This window comes from Thamnophis elegans, chromosome 2, assembly GCF_009769535.1.
Source record: "Thamnophis elegans isolate rThaEle1 chromosome 2, rThaEle1.pri, whole genome shotgun sequence".
In the NCBI taxonomy this organism is placed as follows: Eukaryota; Metazoa; Chordata; class Lepidosauria; order Squamata; family Colubridae; genus Thamnophis; species Thamnophis elegans.
The window spans coordinates 171563925-171591355 of record NC_045542.1 but is presented as its reverse complement, the minus strand read 5'-3'; the positions used below and the strand labels follow the sequence as shown (position 1 = coordinate 171591355).

General features: G+C 41.2%; 2 protein-coding genes across 5 annotated transcripts in view; one reads left to right on the top strand and one right to left on the bottom strand.

The window, feature by feature from the left end:
* The window catches only part of LOC116503422 (gastrula zinc finger protein XlCGF7.1-like), a 7308-nt gene extending 1281 nt beyond the window's left edge, over nucleotides 1–6027 (bottom strand). Inside the window, exons 1-3 of one of the 3 annotated variants that reach the window (XM_032209828.1) lie at nucleotides 5791–6027; nucleotides 3313–3365; nucleotides 1249–1356 (exon numbers count right to left, since the gene is read on the bottom strand). In XM_032209828.1, coding sequence (XP_032065719.1) covers nucleotides 1249–1282 — 34 coding nt within the window. In that variant the 5' untranslated portion in view covers nucleotides 1283–1356; nucleotides 3313–3365; nucleotides 5791–6027. Of the gene's footprint in view, nucleotides 1–1248; nucleotides 1357–3312; nucleotides 3366–3777; nucleotides 3824–3850; nucleotides 3938–5790 lie in introns of those variants that run through there. The other 2 variants (XM_032209827.1, XM_032209829.1) reach the window with 2 other exon arrangements.
* LOC116503378 (zinc finger and SCAN domain-containing protein 32-like) lies at nucleotides 4037–27431 on the top strand. Of its 2 annotated transcripts, none has more exons than XM_032209758.1 (6): nucleotides 4037–4102; nucleotides 20483–21080; nucleotides 21467–21584; nucleotides 24574–24656; nucleotides 24789–24915; nucleotides 25777–27431. In XM_032209758.1, the coding sequence occupies exons 2-6, from the start codon at nucleotides 20640–20642 to the stop codon at nucleotides 26355–26357; spliced, it is 1350 nt and encodes a 449-aa protein (XP_032065649.1). In that variant the 5' UTR covers nucleotides 4037–4102; nucleotides 20483–20639; the 3' UTR covers nucleotides 26358–27431. The 2 variants fall into 2 exon arrangements, with proteins under 2 accessions (XP_032065649.1, XP_032065648.1); XM_032209757.1 differs by lacking the exon at nucleotides 4037–4102 and adding an exon at nucleotides 6102–6203.

Here is a 27431-nt window from a genome sequence, read left to right as displayed (position 1 = left end):
CTGGGGAAAGGGAAGGGAAAAGAGAAGATAATAGGGAACGGAAGGGAACAGAAAAAATGAAGGGAAGGGAAAAGAGAAGAAAAGACAAGAAATGAAGGGAAGGATACAGAAGAGGAGTAGGGAAGAGAAGAGAAAAAATGAAGGAAAGGGAAGAGAAAAAATGAAGGGAAGGATAGAGAAGAAAAGAGAGAAAAAATGAAGGGAAGGCAAGTGTAGAGAGGAGGGGAAGGGAAGGGAAGAGAAGAGAAAAAATGAAGGGAAGGGAAGGGAAGGGAAGAGAAAAAAGGGAAGGGAAGGTAGAGAGAAAATGAAGGGAAGGGAATTGAGGGGAAAGGGAGGGAGGGCAGGGCAGAGGGGGAGGGGAGGGGAGAAAGAAAGGAGAGAGAGAGAGAGGGAGAGAGACAGAGAGAGAGAAAGTTAAAAGTTTATCTTTAACATTCCCTCCCACTCTCAGCGAAAATCTAGGTTATCTCCCAACTTAATTTCAACATGTTTGCAGTCTATTCCGCATTTCACTGTACAGGTAGTCCTTAACTTACCAGAGTTTATTTAGTGACTGTTCCAAGTTACAAACGGCACTGAAAAAACAGGACTTTTGACCGTTTTTCACACTTACGACTGTTGCAAGCATCCCCATGGTCCCACGATCAGAATTCAGATGCTTTGGCAACTGGCTCATATTTATGACAGTTGCATTGTCCTGGGGAGATGTGATCTGCTTTTGTGACCTTCTGACAAGACAAGTCAATGGGAGGAATCCAGATTCCCTTAACAACCATGTGACCAACTTAACAAACGTAATGATTCCCTTATTAATCATGGCAAGAAAATTTGTAAAATGGGGTAAAGCTCACTGAACAAATGTTTCACTTAGCAACACAAATTTTGGGCTCAATTGTGGTCGTTACTCAAGGGCTACTTGTATTGGAAGTTTTAAACTGGAAGCAATCAGTCCAGATTTGGGGCATTTTTATCCCTTTTTTTCATCTAATTGTCGATATCAGGGTTCCTCAATCTTGGCAACTTTTAAGATACTCGAACTTAACTTCCAGAATTGCCAGATACTGGTTGACCGCCTGCTGACTGGAAAATTCTGACAGTTCCCCATGCTGGCTGGGGAATTCTGGGAGTTGAAGTCCACACATCTTAAAGTCATCAAAGTGGAGAAAGACTGCTCTCTATGCCGCACATGGACAAGCAGGAGTTCATCACTTCAGCTTCCAACAATTGTGCAAGAAGCATCCTTACCCACAGAAGTGACAGTTTCATTGCTCTCCAACATGACTTCCTTCCATTGGGCCCTCTGGCTTTGATTTTGGAGAACAACCAACTTCTTCAGCCTCTAAGATCACCAGCCTCTAAAAAGAGAGGAAACATCAGTTATCTCCTCTATATTACCGTATTGGTCCAGGACACCCCTCTGACTCAGCCAATCTTAGAATTTTTCTAGGCAGGTGGATGCATTTCCAAGCAAGTCTCTATACTTCTTTTTTTGAATTTTATTTTATTTTAATTGAACAAAAACACAGAAAAAGAATCATCCTTCATTACATCTTGTAGAAAGCGTGTTGATTGGTTACAGATAACTTTCGTGCATTTCTTCCAGTCGTTACTTATAGTTCATATTAGATTATACACTTTAAGTCAAAAATCTTTGTATATCTTACTATCAATGTACCACACTTCTCATTTGACTACAATTATTTGAACATGCTTTTACCTCAAATCATTCATACTTAAAAGACACAACCACATAATGGCATTCATTAGCTATTTCAAAAAAATCCTCCAATAACATTACACCTTTATAGCATCTTTTAAGTAAAAGTCGATTAATAAAGTTTCTAAACCTTCCCCCCCCCCCTTTAATACTTCTCTACTTCAATCACTAGACCTACCAAACATTTTTATATAAGGGCTGATAGCTTTCCATTTAACTTCCCAGCTTTCCATTTTTTAAATTAACAGGATGTTCATAACATCAAATTGAGGTGTCTGTGCAGCTTCTAAGTCATCCAGGTTGCAGCGAAACATCTTCAATGAAAAACCAGAAAGTCCTGTTGCCTCTTGAAAAAGCATCTTTGGGACAACCACGACCTGGATGACTGAGAAGCTCCACAGACGCCTCAATTTGATGTTATGAATAAACAAATTGATTACTGGGAACAAACAAATTACTTGATTACTTGTTTACTGGGACAAACAAATTGATTACTGGGAATCAAAGGAAAAGTCTCTAATCAAGATATCTACTGACATCACGATATCCATCATCTGTGGATATCATCCATGGACAACATTTTGTATAGTTATGAATTCTGCAGCATCCCCATGTTCACAAGATTTACATTCAGATGCTTGACAACTGACTCACATTTATGATGGTTTGCAGTGCTCCGGGGTAATGTGATCACCTTTTGCGACCTTCTGACAAGCAAAGTCAATGGGGAAGCCAGATTCACTTAACAACCATGTTACTAATTGTCAGTGTATAAGAACTTATAAACTGGAATAGCCATAACAACAGGTCAGCCAATGGGAACTGTTTGGTGACTGAGACACAGGATTTGTTTTGAGCCATGTGAGATGACTTGGAACCTGGGTGTGGCTTAGCTTAACTGTTCTATGTATATAAGAGATCGTTTGTACTTGCACGATTCTGGTTCTGGTTTCCTTGCTTTTTGTCCTTGTCACATCTTCTCTCTACCATGTTGCAAGAGCTGCATGGGTATTGTATACTTGCATCATGCTTTATATTATTGTATATAAATAAGTTTCTTCTATAAAGGAATCCAGCTGAATTATGAGTGCTAGCTGGATTGCTACAAACTCCCAACAACTGCATTACTAATTTAACAACTGCAGTCATTCATTTACATGGCAAGAAAGGTGGTAAAATGGGGCAAAACTCATTTAACAAATTTCTCACATAGCAACCTAAATTTTGGGCTCAATTGTGATCGTAAGGTGATGACTACCTGTACTTGGGAGGGAAATTTTAAATGTTACTGAAGGTTAGGAAAATAACACATCCTAACAGTAAGAGCAATTCTTTGATGGACCCCATTAGCTAGTTTGTCAACTTTAGCAACTTGAAACTATGTGGATTTCAACTCTCAGAATTCCCCAGCCAGTCTAAATGTCCATTTTTAGCTTCAATTGTCTTATTTAATTTCTAAAAGGGTTGAGAGGCTCTCCTTTGCTATTCTCAAGGAAAATGGAGACACCTACATATTGGTTGAGCTTTAATCTGGATTTCTACCTTACACAGGCCCCAACTTTACCTTGCAGGGATAAAATTGTTATTGTTACCTTTGCATGGAGGCCTTTCTTCAAAACTGCAAGATCAATAAAATGTGAGGGTCCTATAGGAAGAAAAAAAAATCAGTTATTCTAAAATAAATTATTCTGAAACATGCCTATAGAGTTCTCTCGCTCCTTGTTCACTCTGAAGTGAAATAGGAAACAATACTATAAATGCTGCCACAAGCGGGCTCAACTGTGGTCGTAAATCGAGGACTGCCTATATGCATGAGTATACACGTGCATGCATATACGTGAGCATATACATTCGCACGTGCGTGCACACACACATTAAGATAATAGAATTAATCTTTTAATCTTCTGATTTAATCTTCCGATTTACTCTGCTGATCGCCCCAATTTGCAACTGCATGCGTTGCCTAATAGCAGAAGAAGCTGGGGGAGGGGGGAGAGACCCTTCTGTTTACATCCCCGACCCCCCAAAACAGATTTCGCTTCCAGCCCCAACCTGACCTCACTTGCCGAATGGATCCATTCATTGTTTTCGTCTTTCCCCAATTTTATCCCCCCCCCCCGCGCCACCTACCCTTCCGTCCCGCTAGGCCTCTTTCCCCCCCCCCCACCGGCCCTTTTTTCCAGCAACACCAAAACATGTGTGCGGGTTCTTCTCTTCCCCGCTATGCCCATTTCCTGCCTCTCTAGGAATCCGCGCGCTCCTATCTTTTAAATCGTTACGACTGTTCTCCATCGCCGCCCTCCGTTGTGTTCTCCAGCTGCAGATTCGTTCTTTCTGCGCTCTCTTTGCCATCTGGGCTGATCAGGATAGTAGCGATCAAAGGTCTGGAGGTTTTTGTTTCCCTTTTTAAATTATTTAACGGAATAACAGAGTGGGAAGGGGCCTTGGAGGTCTTCTAGTCCAACCCCCCTGCTTGCTCATGCATGAAACCCCTATGCAGGTAGTGCTCGAGTTACCACCCCAATTTTGAGCCCAAAATGTTATGTTGCTAAGTGAAATGTAGGTTTAAGTGAGGTTTGCCCCGTTTTACGACTTTTTTCACCACGGTTGTGAAAGTGAAGCATTGCATTTTGTGAAGTAACACGGTTGTTAAGTGAACCTGGCTTCCCCCATCGACTTCTGATGATCAGAAGGTCGCAAAAGGGGATTGCGGGACCCCTCCAGGACGCTGTGACCATCTTAAAACATGAGTCATTTGACAAGCATTTGAATTTGGATCTCACGGCCGCCGGGATGCTGCAACCATCATAAATATAGATTTTGATCTTGTGGCAGTGAGGATGCCGCAGCGGTTGTTCAGTATGAAAAACGATCGCAAGTCGCTTTTTCAGTGCCATCTGATGAAAGAAATGTCCTTCTGGGTTCGGCTCCAAGTGGGGAAAAAGACACTGGAGACACGGAGGCGGCTTGGAAAGATGGTTTATTGGTGGACAGGGCCACATGGCTTGAGCCCTGAACAGAAAAGGTGAGGAGAAGGGAGGCCTGAGATACTGAGTCCCTGGTTTTATGCCCTCTCTGGCCTTTGATCTTGTATTCTGATTGGTTGTCAGACTCCCATGGGGCCATGCAGGGACAACACTCTAGGCTGTGTTTTGAATCCAGGTTTGACTGAGTTCTCAGATGCCATGTGGTCAGTTGGGTAAAGGGCCAATATTATCATGCTTTAATCCCATCCCCCTGCAGCTGAAGTGGAGGTCTTTATTATGTAAAGTGGACTAGATTGGCCTTCTTAATGGGCCATTGACGAAGTGGGTGGGCAGGAAGCTACAGGCAGCTATTCTGTCTTTTAAAACATGTTTCTTTCTTTCCACATCCAGAGAAATATTCTGCCTTTTCAATATTTCCTAGGATATGTCATTTTTCTGGGAGAGGGCTGGGTGATAACTTCCTAGACATGATAACTTGGAACGGTCAGTAAAAGAACTGTTGTCAGACAAATGGTTATCCATTTCACTCTTCTGCGGTCAGAAGGGACAAAATAGAAATGGTAAAAGTTTTGCAAAGACTTCAAGTCTTCCAATGCTTGCAAAGGTAACAGAGTACCAGGTAGTCCTCAACTTATGACAGTTGGAAGAAATGTCCTTCTGGGTTCAGTTCCAAGTGGGGATAAAGACACTGGAGACATTAGTTGCTTCGGTTTCCATCCTTTGTTTTTTTTTTTGATAAAATATAAATGCATTTATAACAGCAGTAAAAAAAAAACCAAGTTGCTTCTTGATTTTTTTTGTTTATTTTTAATTCCTGTCTGTCTGTCTAATCTATCTATCTATCATCTATCTATCTATCTATCTATCTATCTATCTATCTATCTATCTATCTATCTATCATCTATCTACCTACCTACCTACCTACCTACCTACCTACCTATCTAATCTATCTAATATATTAATAAATATATTAAACATATTTCTTTTTTTACTTTAAATTTGATTTTTACTTTGCCAAAACTTTGTTTGTCGCTTGATTGACAGGGACCCCAAAAGCGAGCAGCAGATTTGCGCAAATCTCACCTTGTCGCTTTGCAAATGCCGTACGACGCCCTTAACCCTTCGCCTTCGCCACGAAAAGGACGGCGAAGCTCTTTCCTGTCCGTTGCACGGAAAGAAAAGACCAAAAAAAAAAAAAGCTCCTTGTTCCCCCCCCGCCCCCCCAAAAAAGCAGCCCGACGTGGGCTGCTTGCGGACCAGGATGATGGGAACTGCAGTCTTTTTTGCCCGCTGGCCAAAAGCCTCGCTTGCTGGAGAGCGCGGCGCCAGGGTCCAAGCGAGAGAGTTTCGCTTCCTAGAGAGGCCCTTCCCCCCCCTCCCGTTTGAGGCGGAAATGGGAATGGGGTTCAGTCATTTCCGGGCCCCGCTTTCGCTGGAGGAAAGAGACCGTTCGCGTTGGGCACGTGCGGCGTCGTTGGGGGCTCCCCCGCGGGACGGTAGGTGGACGAGGGGGGGGCGGGATGGCTCTGGAGGGAAGCCGGGCTCGCGGAGGGTGGGGGCGAAGGATCGGTGCAGGCTGGGGGGGGGGGGAGGAAGACCAACCGCCGCGAGCCCTACTTGGGGTAGTATCACCAAGTGGTTATGGAGCCAGAATCTCTCTTTCTTCTTCTTCTTCCTGGCGTTCAGCATCTCCTCCTGTGGCTGGGCTCTGCATTCCGCTGGCCCAAGAGAATAAGAGTAGGGATATAGAATAGAAAATAGAACAGAGATAGGAATAGAGATAAGGATAGGATAGAATTAAATTCAATTTAATACTTTATTGGCCGTTTGCCACCAAAGCCTGTTTTTCCTTCTCCACTATATTTACAAAGACATGCTCATTTATGTTTTAATTAATAATCTGATTAATATGTGTGTGTGTGTGTATAGATAATATCTATATATATATATATTTAAAGTCACAGCTAGCTGATGAGAGCTAAATAGCTTGAAATAGATCTATACTAGTCTCCCTTTATTTATTTATCAGCATAAATATAACAATATCTATATATGTATATACAGTGTGTACACACAAACATCATATGTATATGTATGTGCGTATATGTATGTTTGAGAGTGGACATCAAAATTTCATTTTTCAATGTGTGCCAGTGTGATTACAGGAAAAAAAAGTGACAATAAAGACTACCTTATCTTATTTGAAACATTAGACTGCAAAACACTCAAAACACTCTGATTTTGCAGCAATCCAACCAGCACACAAGTAAATAATTTTTGGGGTTCATTTATAGAAGAAACTTCTTTATATACAAGAATAGAATAGATAGAATAGATTCCTTATTGGCCAAGTATGATTGGACACAAGGAATTTGTCTTTGGTGCATATGCGCTCAGTGTACATAAAAAGACAAGATACATTCCTCACGAATCATAAGGTGCAACACTTGATGATAGTCGTAGGGTGCAAATAAGCAATCAGGAAACAATAGGAATAGGAAGAGAATATATAAAATAGAATAGCGTTAGGATAGAGATAGAATAGAATGGGATGGAATAGAATATAGAATAGAAAATAGGACAGGGATAGAATAAAATAGAGATGGGATGGAATAGAATTCTTTTATTTGCCAAGGGTGATCCGATGCACAAGGAATTTGTCTCCAGTGCACAAGCTCATAGCGTACATCTAAACAGCAAGGCATTGGTCATAAATCATAGTTACAGTCATTAATTGTAAGTTACAAACAATTACAACAATAATCTACCGGATCTAAGGCCTCTGTTTTGAATGCTGCAAAACGAAGGGAAGCGGCTGGAGGAAAAAAAGGTTTTTTGCTGCTCCTCTACTTCACCCCCATTTGAAGGGAGCTTTTCTCTTTAGCGATCCGCTTTTGCTTTGAGTTTATTTTGCAGTGTAATGTTTCAGATGAACATGTGTTTTGTAAATGTGGTGGAGATGAGAAGGAAAAACAGGTTTTGATGGCAATCGGGGTGTTTCAGAGGCCTGTACAAATACATTTAACAAATAAATACACATGTCTTTCCTTCAGCTAGGCCAGAAAACTCTCCAGCATTTCTCTTTTAGCTTTGGCTTTTGAATTTGTTTGGCAGTTTAGTGTTTCAAATCGGATAAGATAACCTATATTGTCACTTTTTCTGTGAGCAGGTTGGCACACATTGAAAAATGAAATTCTGATGCCCGTTTATACACACACACACACACATACAAACATATATCAGAAAAAACACACACACACACACACATATTTATTCGTAGATTTTCACGGATAGAGGTATGCAGGTCTTGGCGGATTTGGGTCTTTCCCCGTGTAAGATTGACAGTATCTTGGCGACGTTTCAATGAGGTCACACTCTTCATCTTCAGCTGGTGCCTTTGGCTTCGTGCTTGTGCGAGCAAAGCATGATCAGAGCTGCTGTTTTTCTATAAATGTAGGGGGGTGGGGGTGGAATGTTGGCTTTGTTGCTTTAAACGGATTGGTTGGCTGTGTTGTCACATCTTGATTGGTTGATGGAATTGATGTTTGGTGATGGTGATTGGTGATGGTGTTGTTCTGGGTCCTGTGTTGGTTTTTGTGGCTGGGACTTGTTTATTGACTATGGCTAGTTTCCAGATGTCTGGTAAGTGGGAGGTATCATCATGTTTTTGCTGGCAGAGGGTTACAGGAGGCTGTCGGAGCTGAACACGGTTGTGAGATTTGATAGCTTATTAGTAACCTTGACTATCAATAAGTGTTGTATATTATTATTCTTTTTTAAAATATTTTTTTAATTTAAAACAAATACATCGTCCTTCTTTACATGCTATAGAAAGTGTATCAGTTAATTACCAAAAACACTTTTGTGCATCTCTTCCACAGCCAACAAACATAGTTCATATTAACTTAAGCATTTTAACGCAAATATTTGTACATGTCACCATCATTATATCTCCATTTTCATTTGACTGTAATTGTTTAAATGTCTTTCATCATAAAATATACCAAAGTTAAATACATAACCACATACTGGCCTTTCAATTACTATTTCTAAAATCCTCCCCTAACACTAAATCCTTATGTCCTGCTCTAGCTAAACATCCATAATATTTAATAATATCTAATCCTCCCTTCCAAATCACTATTTAAAGTTTACATCCAATTTCCTTATGTTATACCCATATCTATATATGCATTGTTATTCTTATCCCTCCTTTATTTGACTGTATCATAACATTTTCCCACTAATAATCAAAACTTTAATTGTATCTAACTTAGTTCTATTATTGTTATTATTATTATTATTATGTGGTTAATCTTTGGTGAGAATCACAGCCTTTGGAGATGATTGGTAGCTCAACAGCTCGAATCCTAACCAAGGACCTAGGAACTGTTAAGGTAACGTCGGAGGATATTCTCTAAAACCTCTGAACCTGATGTACCCAGTGGTTTTTGCTGTATTCAAATCCAAACTTTTGGCACAATTTCCAGTGAATGATCTTAGCAACGCAGTCGTGGCGTTGTAGGTAGTCAGTTTGTGAACTTCTGCTGCCCCCACTGATCAAGTGGTCGACTGTCTCGTCTTTCTCATTACAGAGGCAACATTTGCTGTTGGTGGTAACATGTTGGATTTTTGCCTTCATGCAGTTTGTGGCTAAGGCTTGTTCTTGAGCTGCCAAAATAAAGCCTTCTGTTTCTTTTTTCAGTGCTCCTGATCTTAACCAGTTCCAAGTTAGCTTTTGGTCAGCTTTGTCTTCAATACTTTTCAAGTATTGGCTATGCATAGCTTTGTTTTTCTAATTTTCAGCTCGCTTCTCAATTACTTCTTTCTTATACTCAGCTTTTGACTTAGTTGTCTTTAAAAGGCCTCCTTTATTTACTTCCTTAATCATTGGTTCTTCACTTTTCTGGATGTAATCATTCAAGCTGTGTTTTTCTTCTTCCATAGTCTGTTTTACTTGTAGGAGTCCTCGACCACCTTCTGCTCTTGGTAGATATAATCGGTCAACATCACTTTTAGGGTGCAAAGCATGATTCATTGTCATAAGCTTCCTTGTTTTTCTGTCCAAATTGTCCAACTCCATCTGGGTCCAGTCAATTATTCCTGCAGAATATCGAATCACAAGTATAGCCAAGGTATTTATGGCTTTTATGATGTTTTCTCCACTCAATTTGGACTTTAATATCGTGCGAATTTGTCGAATGTACTTTGCTGAAGTTAATTCCTTGATTTTATTGTGCATTAAGTCAGAGGCCTCTAAAATCCCCAAGTACTTGTAGCCTTCTTCTGGTTTTACTGCCTTTATCATTTCTTCATTCTCAAGTTCTATTCCATCATCTTCTATGACCTTGCCTGCTTTGGTTGCCATTGTTGCACATTTGTCAATTCCAAACTGCATACCAATGTCTTGGCTAAATTCTTTTGTGCTTTCAATTAATAAATTCAGTTCAGCTTTTGTTTTACCAAACAGCTTCAAATCATCCATGTACACCAAGTGTGAAATTTTCAGTCCTTTCTTTGCAAGTTCATATCCATAGTTCATCATCTTCAAAATGATTGTCAGTGGTAGCATTGAGAGTATAAAAAGTAGGGGTGAAAGGGAATCGCCCTGGAAAATGCCTCGTTTAATTTCAACTTCACCCAGTACTTCTTCATTAGCTATAAGCTTCGTTTTCCAGAGGTTCATTGAAGTTTCCATGAATTTTTGTATGTTGCTGCTGATGCCAAAGATTTTCAGGCATTTCTTGACCCAGCTATGGGGAACTGAATCAAATGCTTTCTTGTAGTCTATCCAAGCCATGAAAAGCTTGGTTCGTCTTTTCTTTGAATTCTTTAGGATTAGTTTGTCAATCAGCAGTTGGTCCTTTGTTCCTCTTGAATTTTTGCAGCATCCTTTCTGTTCTACAGGAAGCAAGTTATTTCTTTCCAAGTATCCATAAATTTGGTTTGCAATGATACCAGTAAGGAGCTTGTATGTTGTTGGCAAACAGGTGATTGGCCTATAGTTTCCAGGATCCTTTCCTTTTTCTTTATCTTTTTGGATCAAAAATGTCCTTCCAATTGTCATCCATTCATCATTTTCAGGTGTTTTTAAGATCTGGTTCATTTGGGCTGCCAATCTTTTGTGTATACTTGTAAGTGCCTTTAACCAGGAGCCATGTAACTCATCTGGTCCAGGTGCACTCCAGTTCTTCACTTTTCTTGACTGTCTTTGCACCATTTCTTTTATTTTCACAGCTTCCATTTTATGCACTTTAATAGAATCCTCAATCTGTTTTTGATCCATTTTGCATTTCTGTTGTGCTTCTTGTTGGTTTCCCACAAATTCTTCCAGAATTTCAGAGCTTTCTCTTTATCAGGCTTTTAATTTGTTATTACTCCATCTCCACTTTCTAAGCTTTTATAAAACTGGTGCTGATTTGCTCTGAACTGTGAGTTTTCCTTGAATTGAATTACTCGGTTTTCATATCTTTTAATCTTTTCAGCAACAACCCTCTGCGTCAGCTCTTCAATTACTATCGCAATCTCTTTATTCTCCAAATCGTATCTTGCTTCCAGGCTGCTTTTGACCTGCTTGTTCTTTAGCTGACCTTGCCTTAGGTTCTTCAAGTTGCTCAAGTCTCCACGAAGGTTTTTGATCTTCAATTCCAACCGAATTTTCCACTTAGGCTTCCTCTTCTTGCCTCTTTGGTTCTTTTGTATTTTCAAACCGAATTCTTTGGTGGTTATGAAGGCTGCTGAATACATCAGCTGGTTTGTTTCAGCTAATGTAGTAGTTTAAATGGTTTGCACGGCCTCATTGACCTTTTTTAGTACCTTTCTCAATTCTTTCCGGTTCACTTGGTTCAGCTTTGGCAAATGTATTCTTTCAACATCTTCCATTTGATGCTTTATTTTCTCAGCTAATTGAGCAATATCTGTTGGTGTTTGTTCTTCAGTGCTTCCTTGTTCTTTATCTTCATCCATTTCAGCATCCTCTTCCTCCCTTTCTTCCTCAGTTTGCTTTTGAATCTGCAAATCATTCTTGATGTTACTCTTCTTTGTTGGTATACTCAGACCATTAGTTGCTTTCTCTTCGATTCCTATTAATTCTGCTGTAGTGAAAAAATTGTGGTTTAGAATTAAACGCCGTTGGTCCATTAGCCTTTGTTCACTGATATCACACTCCATGTGGTTCACCTTCCAAATCTGATACATTTGTTTGTTTTCTTCCCTAGTCCAGATTTTTCGCTTTTTCACTTTTTCTTCCAGTAGCTTGTCAGCTCCACGCCCTGGTTGCCTAGAAGAGGGAGCTGAGCCCTGTAGCTCATTTTGCGCAGAATGCCCAGGAGCTATATAATTCAACGGAACCCTTGTTAATCCAGGTGACGGTTCAGCCGGCATAAATTTCATTTTTTTTTCCGTATTCACCATGGTTGAATGGGTTGTGGAGCAAATTTTGTCTGGCCCTTCTCCTAAGACTGGTCTGATATGATTGTACCTGTTCAGCATACCCCTTAGGATCATTAGAGCGTGCAAGCCTCTCCAACACAACAAGGTAAAGCTCCTCGGAGGGGTTATTATTGTTGTTGTTATTATTATTATTAACCTTTATATATAATCCAAACGATTGCTAGTCTTCCTTACATGGGTACCATTCCATATTCATATCCAATTATAGTCATCATAACACTACATATTGTATACATTAGTAACATTATCATGTATTTATTTAAGCTATATCTATTATCAATAAATTTCACTAGGTTTAACTAGTTTTAAATTATATTCTTCCATCTATCAACCTGTCTTTCCAATAACAAAACAATTTCATATCTTCTGCCATTTATGGTACCAATCCTCTAATCATCTTCTTGATCAGCTTTGTATGGACTTCCCTTAGCAACTCCTTGCTTGTAAAATCTCTCATATAATCTTGATGTCCTATTTCTGTTTCCGTATTCAGCTTGTCTTTGATTGTCAGCAGTGTTATCAATACTTTTGCTAGTAGAATTTCTTTCTTTGAGTCTATAGATTCTTTAATTTTTTCTTCTGCTGCCCTCGAGTAGATTTCCTCTCCATTTACTTCCTCTTTCATTATTTCATTTTCAGGAACAAACCAATTACCATCAATATCAGGAGGTTTAATCTCTTTATATTCATTTTCCACTTCAGTTTTTTGAGTTTCAATCACCCCATCTTGCATTTCATAAACATCCTCATTTTTTAAATCATATTTTATTGTTATGTGCTCTAAGTATTCCAGTTTTTCATCTATTTTTTCATACATATATTTGATAATTTCTGTATTTCTGAAAGTATCTTTTGCAAGCTTGAGAACTCTTTTTTCTTTTGAAGTTGTGCCATTCTAACAAATACAGCTGCTCTAGGTGGGAAGGTTGATAAGATTAAAGCATAGGTTCACAAAGGATATTGTTGCGACTTCAAAGGGCCATCTGTGTGCTTTCCCCTCTCCCCTCAGTGCCAAGACATAAACAATCTGTGAAAGAGCAAAAACCTCCCAGGCTTCTGAGCAGCAGTAATGCTGTTAAAAAGTTTCCTTTTTTTTTTTTTTTTTTTTTTTTTTTTGGTTTTTCAAGTTAGAAAAAGGAGTCCAGTCTTTAAATGAATTAGAAAAATACTTACAGCAATGAAAGAGGAAAACTTTAGCTTATAGATTACAGAGAATCATAAAAAGAAGGTAGAAGAAGAAAACTTAATCCATCCGTTTCAAAAAGCTTGCATAAATTCCATCCATGAGGATAGCATTTAAAAAGTAAGATAACCACTGTCCAAAACCATTCCAAATTTAATTCCGCCCCTTGACTCTTCTATTCAATTTAAATTAATTTTAAAGGTTTTATAGGCAGTCTCTTTTTTAAAACAGTAAAAATTCCTCACCAGCTAGAAACACTTCGCTTTCCGTATCCTTCCGTTTTGGAGCCGCCCCAACTTCGTCAGCCTTGCCTGGATTTTTTGCCGCCAGCTTGAAAAACTTCTCTTGCTTCTTTCAGGGATTTTGCGATATCCCCGAGATCAGCAAGAAGTATTCTTCCTGTTCACCGTCTTTTTGGGACGGTTTAGGTCCATTTGGACCACCCAGTGATAAAAGTATTGGCTGCGGTCTCAGAGCATCGAGGCTGCCCGACCATATCGTCACGATGTTGGCTCCTCCGTCTCGTACCTTATGATTCTTGATGAATAATTTTTTCTTTATGTACACTGAAATCATATGCATCAAAGACAAATTCCTTGTATGTCCAACTATTCTGTTCTGTTCTATTCTTGTATATAAAGAAGTTTCTTCTATAAATGAATCCTGTGAATTGTTTACTTGTGTGCTGGTTGGATCGCTGCAAAATCTGACCGTTTTGAGTGTTTTGCAGTCTAGTGTTTCAAATAAGATAAGGTAGTCTTTATTGCCACTTTTTTTTCTGTGATCACATTGGCACACATTGAAAAAATGAAATTCTGATGTCTGCTCTCAAACATATATATGCGCATAAATATAAATATGATGTCTGTTTTGTGGGAAGTTCATCCAGCCCTCTTCCAGAAAAATGAAATATCCTAGGAAATATTGAAAAGGCAGAATATTTCTCTGGATGTGAAAAGAAAGAAACATGTTTCAAAAGACAGAATAACTGCCTGTAGCTTCCTGCCCACCCCCACTTTTGTCAATGGGCCATTAAGAAGGCCAAGCTGGTCCACTTTACATAATAAAGGCTTCTCCACTGCAGCTGCAGGGGGGATGGGATTAAAAGCATGATAATATTGGACCTTTATTCAACTGACCACATGGCATCTGAGAACTCAACCATACCTGGATTCAAAACGCAGCCCAGAGAGTTGCCCCTGAATGGCCCCATGGGAGTCTTACAACCAATCAGAATACATTTCTTACACAGGAACAGGAAACAGAGAGGTGGGACTGAACAGGTTATAAAAAGCCTAGCAAGCCCCTCCCTCGGCCCTTCTCTTCTTCTCCACCAATATTGAAGCATGTGATCACCTTTTCTGTTCAGGGCTCAAGCCATGTGGCCCTGTCCAACAATAAACCATCTTTCCAAGCAGCCTCCATGCCTCCAGTGTCTTTTTCCCCACTTGGAGCTGAACCCAGAAGGACATTTCTTTCATTAGTGTGTATACACACACCATATATGTATGTATATATGTATATACATATAGAGAGAGACACACATCTATATATGGACACACACAGACACATATATATTAATCACAGATGTTTAATGATTAATTAAAACAAGTGAATATGTGTTTGTAAAAATAGAGGAGATGAAAAGGAAAAACAGGTTTTGCTGGCAAACAGAATATTATATTACAGAGGCCCATACAAATAAATTTAACAAATAAATGCACATGTCTTTCCTTTGGTTAGGCCAGAAAACTTCCCAGCATTTCTCTTTAGGGATCTGCCTTGGCTTTTGCCTGTGCGTAAGAAATCAGGAGCTGGCATAGCCATAACAACAAGTCAGCCAATGGGAACTGCCTGGTGAGTAAGAAACAGGATTGTTGCCAGCCACAGGAGACAGCTCGGAGCCTGGGCGGGGCTTAGCTTAAGTGGTCTGTATGTAAGAGTTAGTTTATCCTTGGATTATAGATTCTCTTCTTCTGGATTCTGAGTTCTGGTTGTGTTGGTTCTGGGTTCTGCTGCATGGTTATTGTATACATGCATCATGCTTTATATTATTGTATATAGAGTAGTTTCTTCTATAAATGAGTGCTGTGAATTATTTACTTGTGTGCTGGTTGGATGACTGCAAAATTGGACAATTTTGAGTGTTTAGCAGTCTAGTGTTTCAAATAAGATAGGATAACCTTCATTGTCACTTTTTTTTCTGTGATCACACTGGCACACATTGAAAAATCAAATTCTGATGGCCGCTCTCAAACATATATGCACATACATATACTTATACATATGATATATACGTGTGTGTGTGTGTGTGTGTACACAACAGTATATACATATATATAGCCATATCTATAGACACACACACATATATTAATTGCAAATGATTAATTAAAACACAAATGGGCATGTGTTTGTAAATATGGCAGAGATGAGAAGGAAAAACAGGTTTTGATGGCAATCGGGGTGTTTCAGAGGCCTGTACAAATACATTTCATAAATAAATACCTTTCCTTCAGCTAGGGCAGAACACTTCCCAGCATTTCTCTTTAGGGATCTGCCTTGGTTTTGAGAATGTTTGGCAGTTTAGTGTTTCAAATAGGCTAAGATAACCTTTATTGTCACTTTTTCTGTGAGCAGGCTGGCACATATTGAAAAATGAAATTCTGATGCCCACTCTCAAAAGAAAGTGTATATGTGTGTGTGTGTACATACATACATACATACATACATACATACATGCATGCATGCATATATATATGTATTTAGTGTATATACATATATATATGTATTTAGTGTATATACATATATATATGTATTTAGTGTATATATATATATACATATATATATACATACACACATACATACACATATATGCACATACATACACACACAGACATTAATCACAGATGATTAATGATTAATTAAACCACAAATAAGCGGAGATGGAGAAGAAAAAACAGGGCCAATGAGCTGCTGCAGGAGAAGCTGCAGTGCTGGGTTCAGCATGTTAACAATGAAGCCCTCCCAGACTTAGAAGGGACATTTGCATAACTATTAGATGCAGCCTGTGAAGGGAAGAGCCTGGAGGAATCTGCCCTTTGTCCTTTCCCTGCATAGCGGAGATTCCAAGCTTCTTTGTCCCTTTGCTCCCTGGAAAAAGAGCCCCTCCTTCCTCTGGGCTGCAATCCACCACATGGAGCCTATGCGAGCAAGGGTTTGGCATGGAGGGAGGCTTGTGACTCACTGTTCATTTAGTGACCAAAGTTACAACAGCACTGGAGAAAGACTTTTCACACTTAGGAGCTTTGCTGCATCCCCCTGCTCAGATAATTTATAGTTGCAGGGTCCCTGGGTCATGTGATCCCCTTCTCTGTCCTTCTGACAAGCAAAATCAATAGGGAAACCAGATTCATTAACCGTGTTACTAAATGTACACCTGCAGTGATTCGCCTAACAAATGCAGCAAGAAAAATTGTAAAGTCTGCGTAAAACTCACTTAACAAATGTCTCACTTAGTGACATACATTTTTGGCTAAATTGTCATAAGTTGAGGACTGCCTGCATGGGATTCCTTCCCTGATTTTATCCACGTGACAGCCCAGTGAGGTGGGTCAGAGAGATGGCAATAAACCAGCTTGAAGGTGGCAAAAGAGATCCATGGTCTAATGGGGACTTCAGCTAGCAATTTCCTAATCCAACACTTAAATTATAGCAACTGATTTTCACGTGTGCTTATGATGACTAGCTAAATTTTATATGAAACTGGCAGAGCAAGATCTTACCAACAAATGTGAATAAAAAACTACCATATTTTTAGGTGAATAAGACACACCGAAGTATAAGATGCACCAAGATTTTGAAGACGTAAATAAAAAAAAAACAGTTTTTGCACTCTGCAGAATTCCCAAACCCTCTGCACACCTCATTTTTGTTGAAAAATGAGGCATGCAGAGAGTTTGAGGCATGCAAAGTGTTCCTAGGGGCTGGGGTGTGCGTGGCAAAACCGATCAAAAAATGGGCCATTTTTTTTTTGCAAAAAAACAGGGCATGCATAGACTTTGGGAGGCTTGTAGAGTGCTGGGGGGGGACGACGAGCAAAAAACAGTCCATTTTTGGCTTGTTTTTACCCTCTCCAGCCCCCAGGAGCACTTTTTGTGAAGGGGGTGGGGTTTCAGGAGGCCAGAAATGCTGTATTCAGTGTATAAGACAAACCATTTTCACCATCTTTTTATGGGGGAAAAGGTCCGTCTTATACTCTGAAAAATACAGTAGGTAAAAAAACCTATCACCAAATGTGAATTTGAAGATTGCAGAAGGTGTGGCTTGATGAGTGGCAAAATAATTGGGAACTGTCCCAAAGGTGCTTTTTCAAAAGGCAACTAGCCTTCGTTTCACTTCTCATTCAAGAAGCTTCTTCATGCATCTTGGATGAGAAGTGAAATGCCTTCAAGGATAAACAAAATCAGAATAGAGTTGGAAGAGATCTTGGAGGTCATCTAGTCCAGTTCCCTGCTTGAGCAGGAGATCCTATACGATGGCGAACCTTTTTTGGCTCCTGTGCCAAAAGCGGGGGGGAGCACAGGAGGATCATGCACGTGTGTGCCACACCCATAATGCTATGCGCATAACACACGCCCATGTGCATGAGCGCGGGACCAGCACCCACCCCCTCCTTTTGGCGTGTTTTTTTCGCCCTCTCCAAGCGCCAGAGGCTTTCTAGGAACCTGGGGAGGGCAGAAAAATAGCCTCCTCCTCCCCCTCGGATGCCCTCCAGAGGCCTCAGGAGCTTCCCTGAAGCCTCCGGAGGGCGAAAAATGGACCTATGGGGAAACTGGAAGTTTGGGAATGGTGACTTCTGGTTTGTCTGTAGGGCCGATTTTCAACCTCCAAAGCCTTCAGGAGGCGTCCCTGAAGGCTCCAGAGGGCGAAAAACGGAAGTTGGAAGTTCAGGAATGGTGACTTCTGGTTTGTCCGTAATGGTGATTTTCGCCCTCCCTGGCCTTCAAGAGGCTTCCCTGAAGGCTCCAGAGGGCGAAAAAAAGTTCCTACGAGCAAACCAGAAGTCCATTCCTGAATTTCCAGTTTGCCTGTAGGGCCTGTTTTTCGCACTCTGGAGGCTTCAAGGAAGCCTCCGGAGGGTGAAAAACGGCCTCAAAAGAAGGCCGAAGTCAGCTGGCCAGCGCACGCCTTGCGTGCCCTTAAAAATGGCTTTGCGTGCCACAGGTTCGCCATCAAGGTCCTATACTATTTTAGAGAAGTGACTATCCAGTCTTCTGTTAAAAACCTCCAGTGATGGAGCCTCCACAATGTCTGAAGGCAAAGCTGTTCCACTGGTTAATTTTCCGAACTATTAGGAAGTTTCTCCTTAATTCCAGGTTGCTTCTCTCTTCGATTAGTTTCCATCCCTTGTTTCTTGTCCTGCTCTCTGGTGCTTTGGAAAATGAATTGAGGACCTCCTCTTTGTGGCAGCCTCTCAAATATTGAAATACTGCTATGTGAGAGTGATTTAATAGCTGAGCAGCTGCTTAATGCTGTAATACTGAAATGATGCAATGATGAGGAATGAGTCAGCAGGGTTATTTGACTGTGACCACTTAAAGAGGCTGTATTATAAGAGATGTATCTCCCTCTTCATGTATTCTTCCCTGCTGTAACTGCTGATTGATTGTTTGACCTTTGCCTAGTACGTGTATGTATATTCTTTTGTAGAGATAAACCACTATTTATTATACTGTTATTGCTCCTGGATTGTCTCAAGTAGTCACACTGTGCTCACTCTGACATGCTATCATGTCCCCCTGATCCTACTTTTCTGTAGACTAGCCAAAACCAAATCCTGTAACCGTTCTTCATATGATTTTTGTCTCCAGGCCTTTGATCATCTTAGTTCCTCTTCTTTGCATTTTTTCCAAAGTCTTAACATCTTTTTTGTAATGTAACTAAAACTGAATGCAGTGTTTCAGATGTGTATAGTGTGTGTGTGTGTGTGTGTGTGTGTGTGTGTGTGTGTGTATCTGTACTTCACATGATTTTGATTCTATGCCTCTGATAAATATAACCAAGGACTGTATTCGTCCAGTTGCCTTTCAAAAAAGCACCTTTGGGACAGCCGAACAGAGGAAAAAGTAGAGATTAACAGAGTTGGAAGGGACCTTGCAGGTCATCTAATCCAACCCCCCACCCAGCAGACCCACTCTTCTTGAAAGCTTCCAGTGATGAAGCTCCCACAACTTCTGTTCCATGGGTTGATTGTTCTCACTGTCAGAAAATTTCTCCTTATTTCCAGGTTAAATCTCTCCTTGATCAGTTCCCATCCATTATTCCTTGCCTGGACTTCAGGTGCTTTGGAAAATAACTTGACCCCCTCCTCTCTGGGGCAGCCCCTCAAATATTGGAACACTGCTATCATGTCTCCCCTGGTCCTTCTCTTCATTAGGCTAGCCATGCCCAATTTCTGCAACCATTCATTGTATGTTTTAGCCTCCAGTCCCCTAATCACCTTGGTTACTTTTCTCTGCACGTTTTCTACAGATTCAACATATTTTTATAGTGTGGTGACCAAAATCGGATGAAGTACTCTAGGTGTGGTCTTACTAAGGTTTTATAGAGTGGTATTAGTACCTCCCTTCATCTTGATTGTAGCCTCCTGTTAATGCAACATAGGATTGCATTGATTTTTGGGGGTAGTGCCACACACTATTGGCTCATATTTAATTGGTTGTGCAGTAAGACTGCAAGATCCCTCTCACAGTTACTGCCATTAAGCCTGGTTTCACCCAGTATATAGGAGTACTTTTGGTTTTTCTTGCCTAAGTGTAAGAAAAGTGTTTGTTTTTCTCTACATTGAATTTCATTTTGTTAGATAGGGCCTGTGACCTGGATGACTGAGACTATCCATAGCCAGTTGGGGGCCGATTACTGCTTCTGTTGTGAAGAGTGTGGCATTGTTTGTCTCTGGTTATTTTATTGTTTTTATTTGGGGAATCTGGAACCTGTAGCTCTCATTTATTCGTTCATTCAAATGTGACTATCAGCCAAGCAAAGTACGTGAGCTGCGCTTTATACAAGAGAAATTGTTTATTACCTGTTGTATTGTCTGCCTCTGATCTCTCTCATTCTCCACTGTCTCCTTATTTTCAGAGAGATACTAACATCGGTTTATGGCTGCCTTGTAATTTAATCCTTGACTTCCTGAGTGGTGCCATCACTCCGACTTCCACCCCCCAAACAAAGAGACCAACTTACTTTCAGTTCAATTATAGTCATTCAGACATTGCCGGAAGAAAGCCATTGAGCCATGTTTCGAATCTTTTTGGAGACGGTGCTGACCCAAGGATCGAAGGAGGAAGCTGTGGATGCGGTGGGGGGCCTCGAGATCCCCGAGGCTCGCAGCCCTGGGGAACCCTGGGAAAAAAATCTCAACAAAATCCCGAGGGAAGAGAAAGGTAACTCCTACGTCCAGCGCCAACACTTCAGGCAGTTCCGCTACCGGAAGTGCGCCGGACCCCGAGGGGTTTACAGCCAGCTTCATGATCTGTGTTGCCAATGGCTGAAGCCAGGAGAGCATACGAAAGCGGAGATCCTGGATCTGGTGATCTTAGAACAGTTCTTGACTATCCTGCCTCCCGACATGAAGAGCTGGATCAGAGAATGTGGAGCTGAGACCTGTTCCCAGGCGGTGGCCCTGGCCGAAGGCTTCCTCCTGAGCCAAGTAGAGGACAGGAAGCCGAAAATGCAGGTGAGGGCAGCCTTTTGGTGATATTTTCAAGGTCCATGAAGTGATTTGAGTCACATTCCAGCTCGAGAAGGCTTCACGTTACATCTCAGGCATGTGGCTCATTGGAGGATCTTGATCAGCATTCATGTAGAGGAGATCTGGAGAACCTCTGGATGCTGTTGCCAAAGAGCTATGCTGGGGAGGAATACAGGCTATACACCCTGCCCTCCCGTCGATCACTTAAAACTTTTCTTCCTGCTTGTTCCAAGGGGATGAGAATACACGGTTCTCCCCAAACCTCTTCCAGCTGTACAGTTTTTGGGAGGGTGGGGGGGAGACCCTTAAAAGCGAGGTCTTATCTGCTCTCCTGTTCCCACCTTGTATGGATCTCTGGTACTGCTTTGCAGGGCCTGTTTGTGGATGCTTCTAACGATTTCCCCAAAATTAAGAAGGAGGCTCCCTCAGACGCAGGACAGAGGCAGTTCTTCAAGCAGATCTTAGAGAATGAAGATGCCGTATTGCAGGGTAAGAACTCAAGAGATAGATAGATAGATTGTCGTGGTCTTTCATCTCTCTGGGCCGAGAGATAGCTTCTGGATTATCAGACTGGGATAGCCCTGGTGAATTTCAGATGTTTGGTTAAAAAAAAAAAAAGTTTAAAAGATGCAGAACCTTGAGGGGGGTCCCTGGTGCTCTTTGAGCTTGGTTATTTTCTTGCAGACGTTTAAAAAAATTAGAACAACAGAGTGGGAAGGGACCTTGGAGGTCTTCAAGTCCAACCCCCTGCTTACGCAGGAAACCCTACACAACTACAGACAAATGGTTGTCCAACATCTTCTTAAAAACCTTGAGTGTTGGGGCATTTGCAACCTCTGAAGGAAGCTGTTCCAATGATTAATTGTTCTCACTGTCAGGCCATTTTTCCTTAGTTCCAGGTTGCTTCTTTCTTTGTTTAGTTTCCATCTATTGCTTCTTGTCCTGCCCCCTCAGGTGCTTTGGAGAATAGCTTGACTCCCTCTTCTTTGTGGCAGCCCCTGAGATATTAGAAGACTGCTATCATGTCACTCCTAATTCTTCTTTTCATTAAACTAGACATACCCAATTCCTGCAACTCTTCTTTATATGTTTTAGTCTCCAGCCCCCAATCATCTTTATTGCTCTTCACTAAATAAATAAATAAATAAATAACATCAGTGCTAGGACTTGGCTATTAGTGCTAGGATTAACACTGATGATGTTTCCTAATTAGGGTAATGAAATGTCTGCAAGAAAATAACCAACCTCAGAGAGCACTAAGGAGTCCTCATTTCAACCCTGAGCTTACAAATATTCTTCTTTATTAAATGGCAGAGCCTTTTAAACTCATAGGTCTGTTCTTCTCCACCTTGGCGACTTTTAAGATTATGTGGACTTAAAGTGAGACATAGCAGGCTGGGGAATCCTGGGAGTTAAAGTGCTCTTAAAGTTGCCAGAGAGGTGCCGTCATAACTAATGATCAAGGATGTCTGCAAAGGGGAAGGAGTCAAACAATTCAAGATGGTGGCCAAGATCGCACAAGGAAACCCGTAACCTCCTTTTTATGTGTGCAAAATTGAGGCAAACCAGCCTTTGGAAGGGTGGGAGTGTGTTAGCAAGATAGAAACATTGAAGGAAGGTGCGCTCCTTGAGGCAACCTTGAAGTCCTCAGTTCTCATCACAATTGCTATGGCAATACAACTGGTGCATTTCTTTCCGTGAAGACAACAATTCTTCCCTGAGTATAGCAACAGTAGAAAGAAAATAGAACATAGAGCAATAAGAGTTGGAAGAGAGGAGAGTGTAGAGTAGGCAGGACAGGACATTGGAGGTCTTCTAGGCAATCCCCTGCTGAAGCAGGAGGTCCTATATTTCTTCAGACAAATGGGTGTCCAGTCTCTTTTTGAAAGCTTCCAGTGGCCGAGCACCCACAACTTCTGGAGGCAGGTGGTTCCACCGATTACAGTATTTTTCAGAGTATAAGACCCCACCCCCAAAAGTAGATGGACATTCGGGTGTGTCTTATACACCGAATGTAGCCCCGCCCACCCTCCGGCCTCTGCCTCCCAGCAATTTGCCTCCTTACAGCAAACAGCCTGTTTCAGCTTCAGCACAGCCTAATTAGCACAAGCAGCTGATTGTAGGTTGTATTGGCCTCCTGACCATCAGCTGTTTCAGGCTGCAGGGATTGCCTATTGCCGCCTCCGCGTCCCATTTTTGGCCTCTGCGCACCCTGTTTTCCGCCCATTCCGATCCCCGCTGGAAAATGGGACACGCAGAGGCCGAAATAGGCTATGGCACCCTTGCAGCCTGAAATAGCTGATCGGGAAGCTGATCCAACTGAAAATCAGCTGTTTGTGCAAATCAGTCTGTGCTGAAACAGACGGGCTGTTTGCTGCAAGGAGGCAAATTGCCGGGAGGCAGAGGCATGTTTTTTTTTTTCTTGTTTTCCTCCCCAAAAGCTAGGTGTGTTTTATACTTTGGAGCGTCTTATACTCCGAAAAATGTGGTAATTGTGCTAACCGTCAGGAAATTTCTCCTTAGTTCTAGGTTGCTTCTCCCTTTGAAAGGCGAGGAAGTAACTTGAGGTTTGCTCATTATTCATGCTTACATCATTTATTACCTATATACATATGTATAGCTGTATCATTTTCTTCTCCTTTCCGGAAATGTATCAATACGATTGCCTCCTTTTGTCTGAAGGGACCCTTCCCGCCATTTTCTGAAGGGATTTCCTTCAGGCTGCACTGAAGATATACTCACCGCAGTGAGCCTTGATTGTGGAAACCATCTTGAGATGTTTGATATCTCCCTGTGCAGAAGCCCCTGCTAGTCACATCTCTATGATAAAAGACATTTCTCCTTAGCAAGTTTTACAGTTAATTGTAAAAAAAAAAAAATGCACACCTATTTTGTTCAGTAGAAATAAGGCACGGGTAGTGCTTGACTTAACAACGGTTCGTTTAGTGGCCGTTCAAAGTTACCACGGCACTGAAAATAGTGACGATCATTGGTCACATTTACATTTGGATGCTCAACAGCGGATTCACGTTTATGACAGTTGCAGGCTCTTCGGAGTCATGTGATCCCCTTTTGTGACCTTCTGACAAGCAGGGGGGAAACCCGATTCACTTAACAACCGGGTGACTAACTTAGCAACTGCATCGATTCACTTAGCAAACATGGGGAGAAAAGTTGTAAAACGGGGCAAAACTCACTTAACAAATTTCTCACTTAGCAACCTAAATGTTGTGGTCGTAAATTGAGAGAGATACCACCTGTATCTGGAAGCTGTAAAGGAAATACAATTTATGCGCCGATTCTGGCAGTAAAATCGGACTTTTCAGTCCAGGTATAAATTTCCCAATTGCTTAAAATGTGAATCCAACCTCTTAAGCTGTGTGACTCCAAGAAAAACGAAAGGCTTTGTAGTCCCAATTGGCCTTATTCGTGTTCAGATGAAACAACCGCTTCCCACTACATTTTTGTCCATTTACAGGCAATGAGAAATCTTTGATGAGGCCTCCGAATATGTCTACTCTTGTTTCTAGAGTGGGATCTGCTTCAGCTGAGTCAGCTATGGTAAGAATAAAGGGGTCGGGGGGACCAAAATGCGAAAGCCACTGCACATTTTCCTGGGTGGGCATTGACCCTTTCCTCCCTCCCTCCCTTTTCTTTTCCTTCTCCTCCCTCTTTTCCTTTTTTCTTCTCCAGGTTCCGCTGTCTTTTGAGGACGTGGCTGTGTATTTCACTGAAGAAGAGTGTCCTTTGTTGAATGCAAGCCAGGTGGCCCTGCAGCTGGAGGTTATGGTGGAGAACTACCAAAACCTGACCTTTATAGGTGAGTCCCCCATGTGGTGCCCCAACAGGTGAGCCCATAAGGTGCTTTTTTCAAGGCCGTTGTAACTTTGAACGGTCACTAAATGAATTGTTGAAAAGCTTGATCCCTCTTCTTTGCAGCAACCCCTGAGATATTGGAACACTGCTATCTTGTCACTTCTCGTCCTTCTCTTCATTAAACTGGACATACCCAATTCCAGCAATTGTTATTTGTTGTCGCCTCCAGTCCCCTAATCACCTTTGTTGCTCTTCTCTGCACTCTTTCTTGAGTTTTCACATCTTTTTTACATCGTGGCGACCAAAACGGAATGCCGTATTCCAAGTGTTACCAAGGCATTATAAAGTGGAATTAACACTTCACGTGAGCTTGATTCCATCCCTCTGTTTATGCAGCCTAGAACTGTTTTGGCTCTTCTGGCACTGCAGCACACAGCTGGCTCATTTTTAAATGGTTGTCCACTAGGCCTCCAAGATCCCTTTCACAGTTACTACTATCCGAAAATAAGACCCCAACTGGAAAATAAGCCCTAGCATGATTTTTCCAGGATGCTCATAATATAAGCCCTACCCAAAAAAAATCGGCCCCAGTTAAGATTGTCAGTGAGACAGATGCATTTAGTACCATATTTTCCCCCCAAAATAAGACCTAACTGGAACATATGCTTCTTTTGGAGCAAAAATTAATAAGACCAAGTCTAATTTTCAGAGAAACATGGTATTGAGTAAGGGTCCACCTATGCTATACCTGTGCATTTGGTTTTTCTTGCCTAAATGTAGTATCTTACCTATCTCTCACCAAAAGCTCTTTTTTTTTCATTTGATCCCCCCCCCCATATTTTCTCTTGGTTTTCTCTTATTCTAGGGAGGGAGGCGTGGAATGAGGCTGAGGATGAATCACAAAGAGTGTCCTTAAAAAGATCCAGATCCATCCAGGAGGGACTACAGAGCGAGGGAACGGAGGAGCGGGTCAAGGTCATGAGATGGGACGAATTCTCTCTTTCGGAACGTCATCCTATCCAAGGTGCAACGGGGGCCCCGCCAAGATATCCGGGAAACAACGCACCTTTGGCGCCCGCAAGCGGGAACTTTTGCAAAACAATCCAAGCAAAATCGAGCACGAGAAGCATCTCGGATTCTAAGACAGTGGATTCTCCTGAAACGCCCGCCCAAGGGCAGTTGGCTCAGAAACCCAGAATGAATACATGTCCCATCTGTGGGAAAAGCTTCGCTTATAGGTCTCTCCTGCACGAACACGAACGAATCCATGCCAAGGAGAAGCCCTTTAAATGCAACGAATGCGGCATCAGCTTCAGTCAAATGGCAACCCTGACCTCTCACAAACGCATCCACACGGGGGAGAAACCCTATCAATGCATGGCATGCGGAAAGAGTTTTAGCCATAGCATCACTCTCCATTCTCATCGAAGGAGCCACAAAATTTAAACGTGCCGAAGCGGCAAAGGCCGCCATATTCAAAATCCAAAGCCTTCCCAAACAGCAAAATTTTGTGCAGGGCAGAAACTGATGGTTATATTCATCGTGGAAAGTACCTCAAGCTTTAGGTACAAACTTTTACAAATCTCTATAAATAGCCTCCTTTTTTTGGCAGCTGCCTGAAATATTGATTTGGATTCTTCTTTTTCCCTGCCCCAACATTATTTTTCCGAAGTTCTATTTAGCTAGTTTTATGGAGTTGAGAAAGAGAGAGATGGGATTTATTTAATGATTAATCATAAATGCTTTTATATCTGTTTTTTTCCTTACTACTGTAAGCCACCCAGAGAAAATTCGAGGTGGTGAGATGGGCAGCATCTACATTTAGACACTAACTGAAAGAATAAATAAATAAACTAGAATCCCAGCTAGTGAATTCATTTCAATGTATGTTTATGGAAATTCTCAGTCCTCCAGATCATGGTTATCCCAAAGGTGCTTTTTCAAGAGGCAACTGGACTTTCTGGTTTTTTTTGAAAAAGCACCTCTCAGATATTCAGTATGTATAGGGCAACAGCCAGTTTGGTGTTGTAGTTTTAAGACAACAGGGAAGCCAAGTTTCTATAGATGTAGGAGAAGATTAGACATAAACAACATATGAGCATACAAGAGAGCAAACACAAATCAAGACACTAAAACAGTGGTTCCCAATGTTGGGCCCATGCCCCAGAGGGGTAATTTGAACCTTGTTTAAACCAAGTTAATAGCCGCGTGAGTAGCGTTCACTTTTTTTTAAAAAAAATTATTTTAGAATAAACAGAGAAAACAACAAACACCACAAAAATATCTTCCATTACAAATTATAAAGAGTGTGTTAATGGGTTACAAAGAGCTTCCGTGCATCCCTTCCACAGTCATCACCTACAATTCATATCGTTATATGTTTTAAATCAAATATATTTACATATATTATCATCATCATATCTCAGTGTTATATGACTATGGTTGTTTTTACGTCCCTTTATATAAAATATTCCAAAATTTAAAGCAAAACCACATGATGGCATTCTCAATATCATCTTT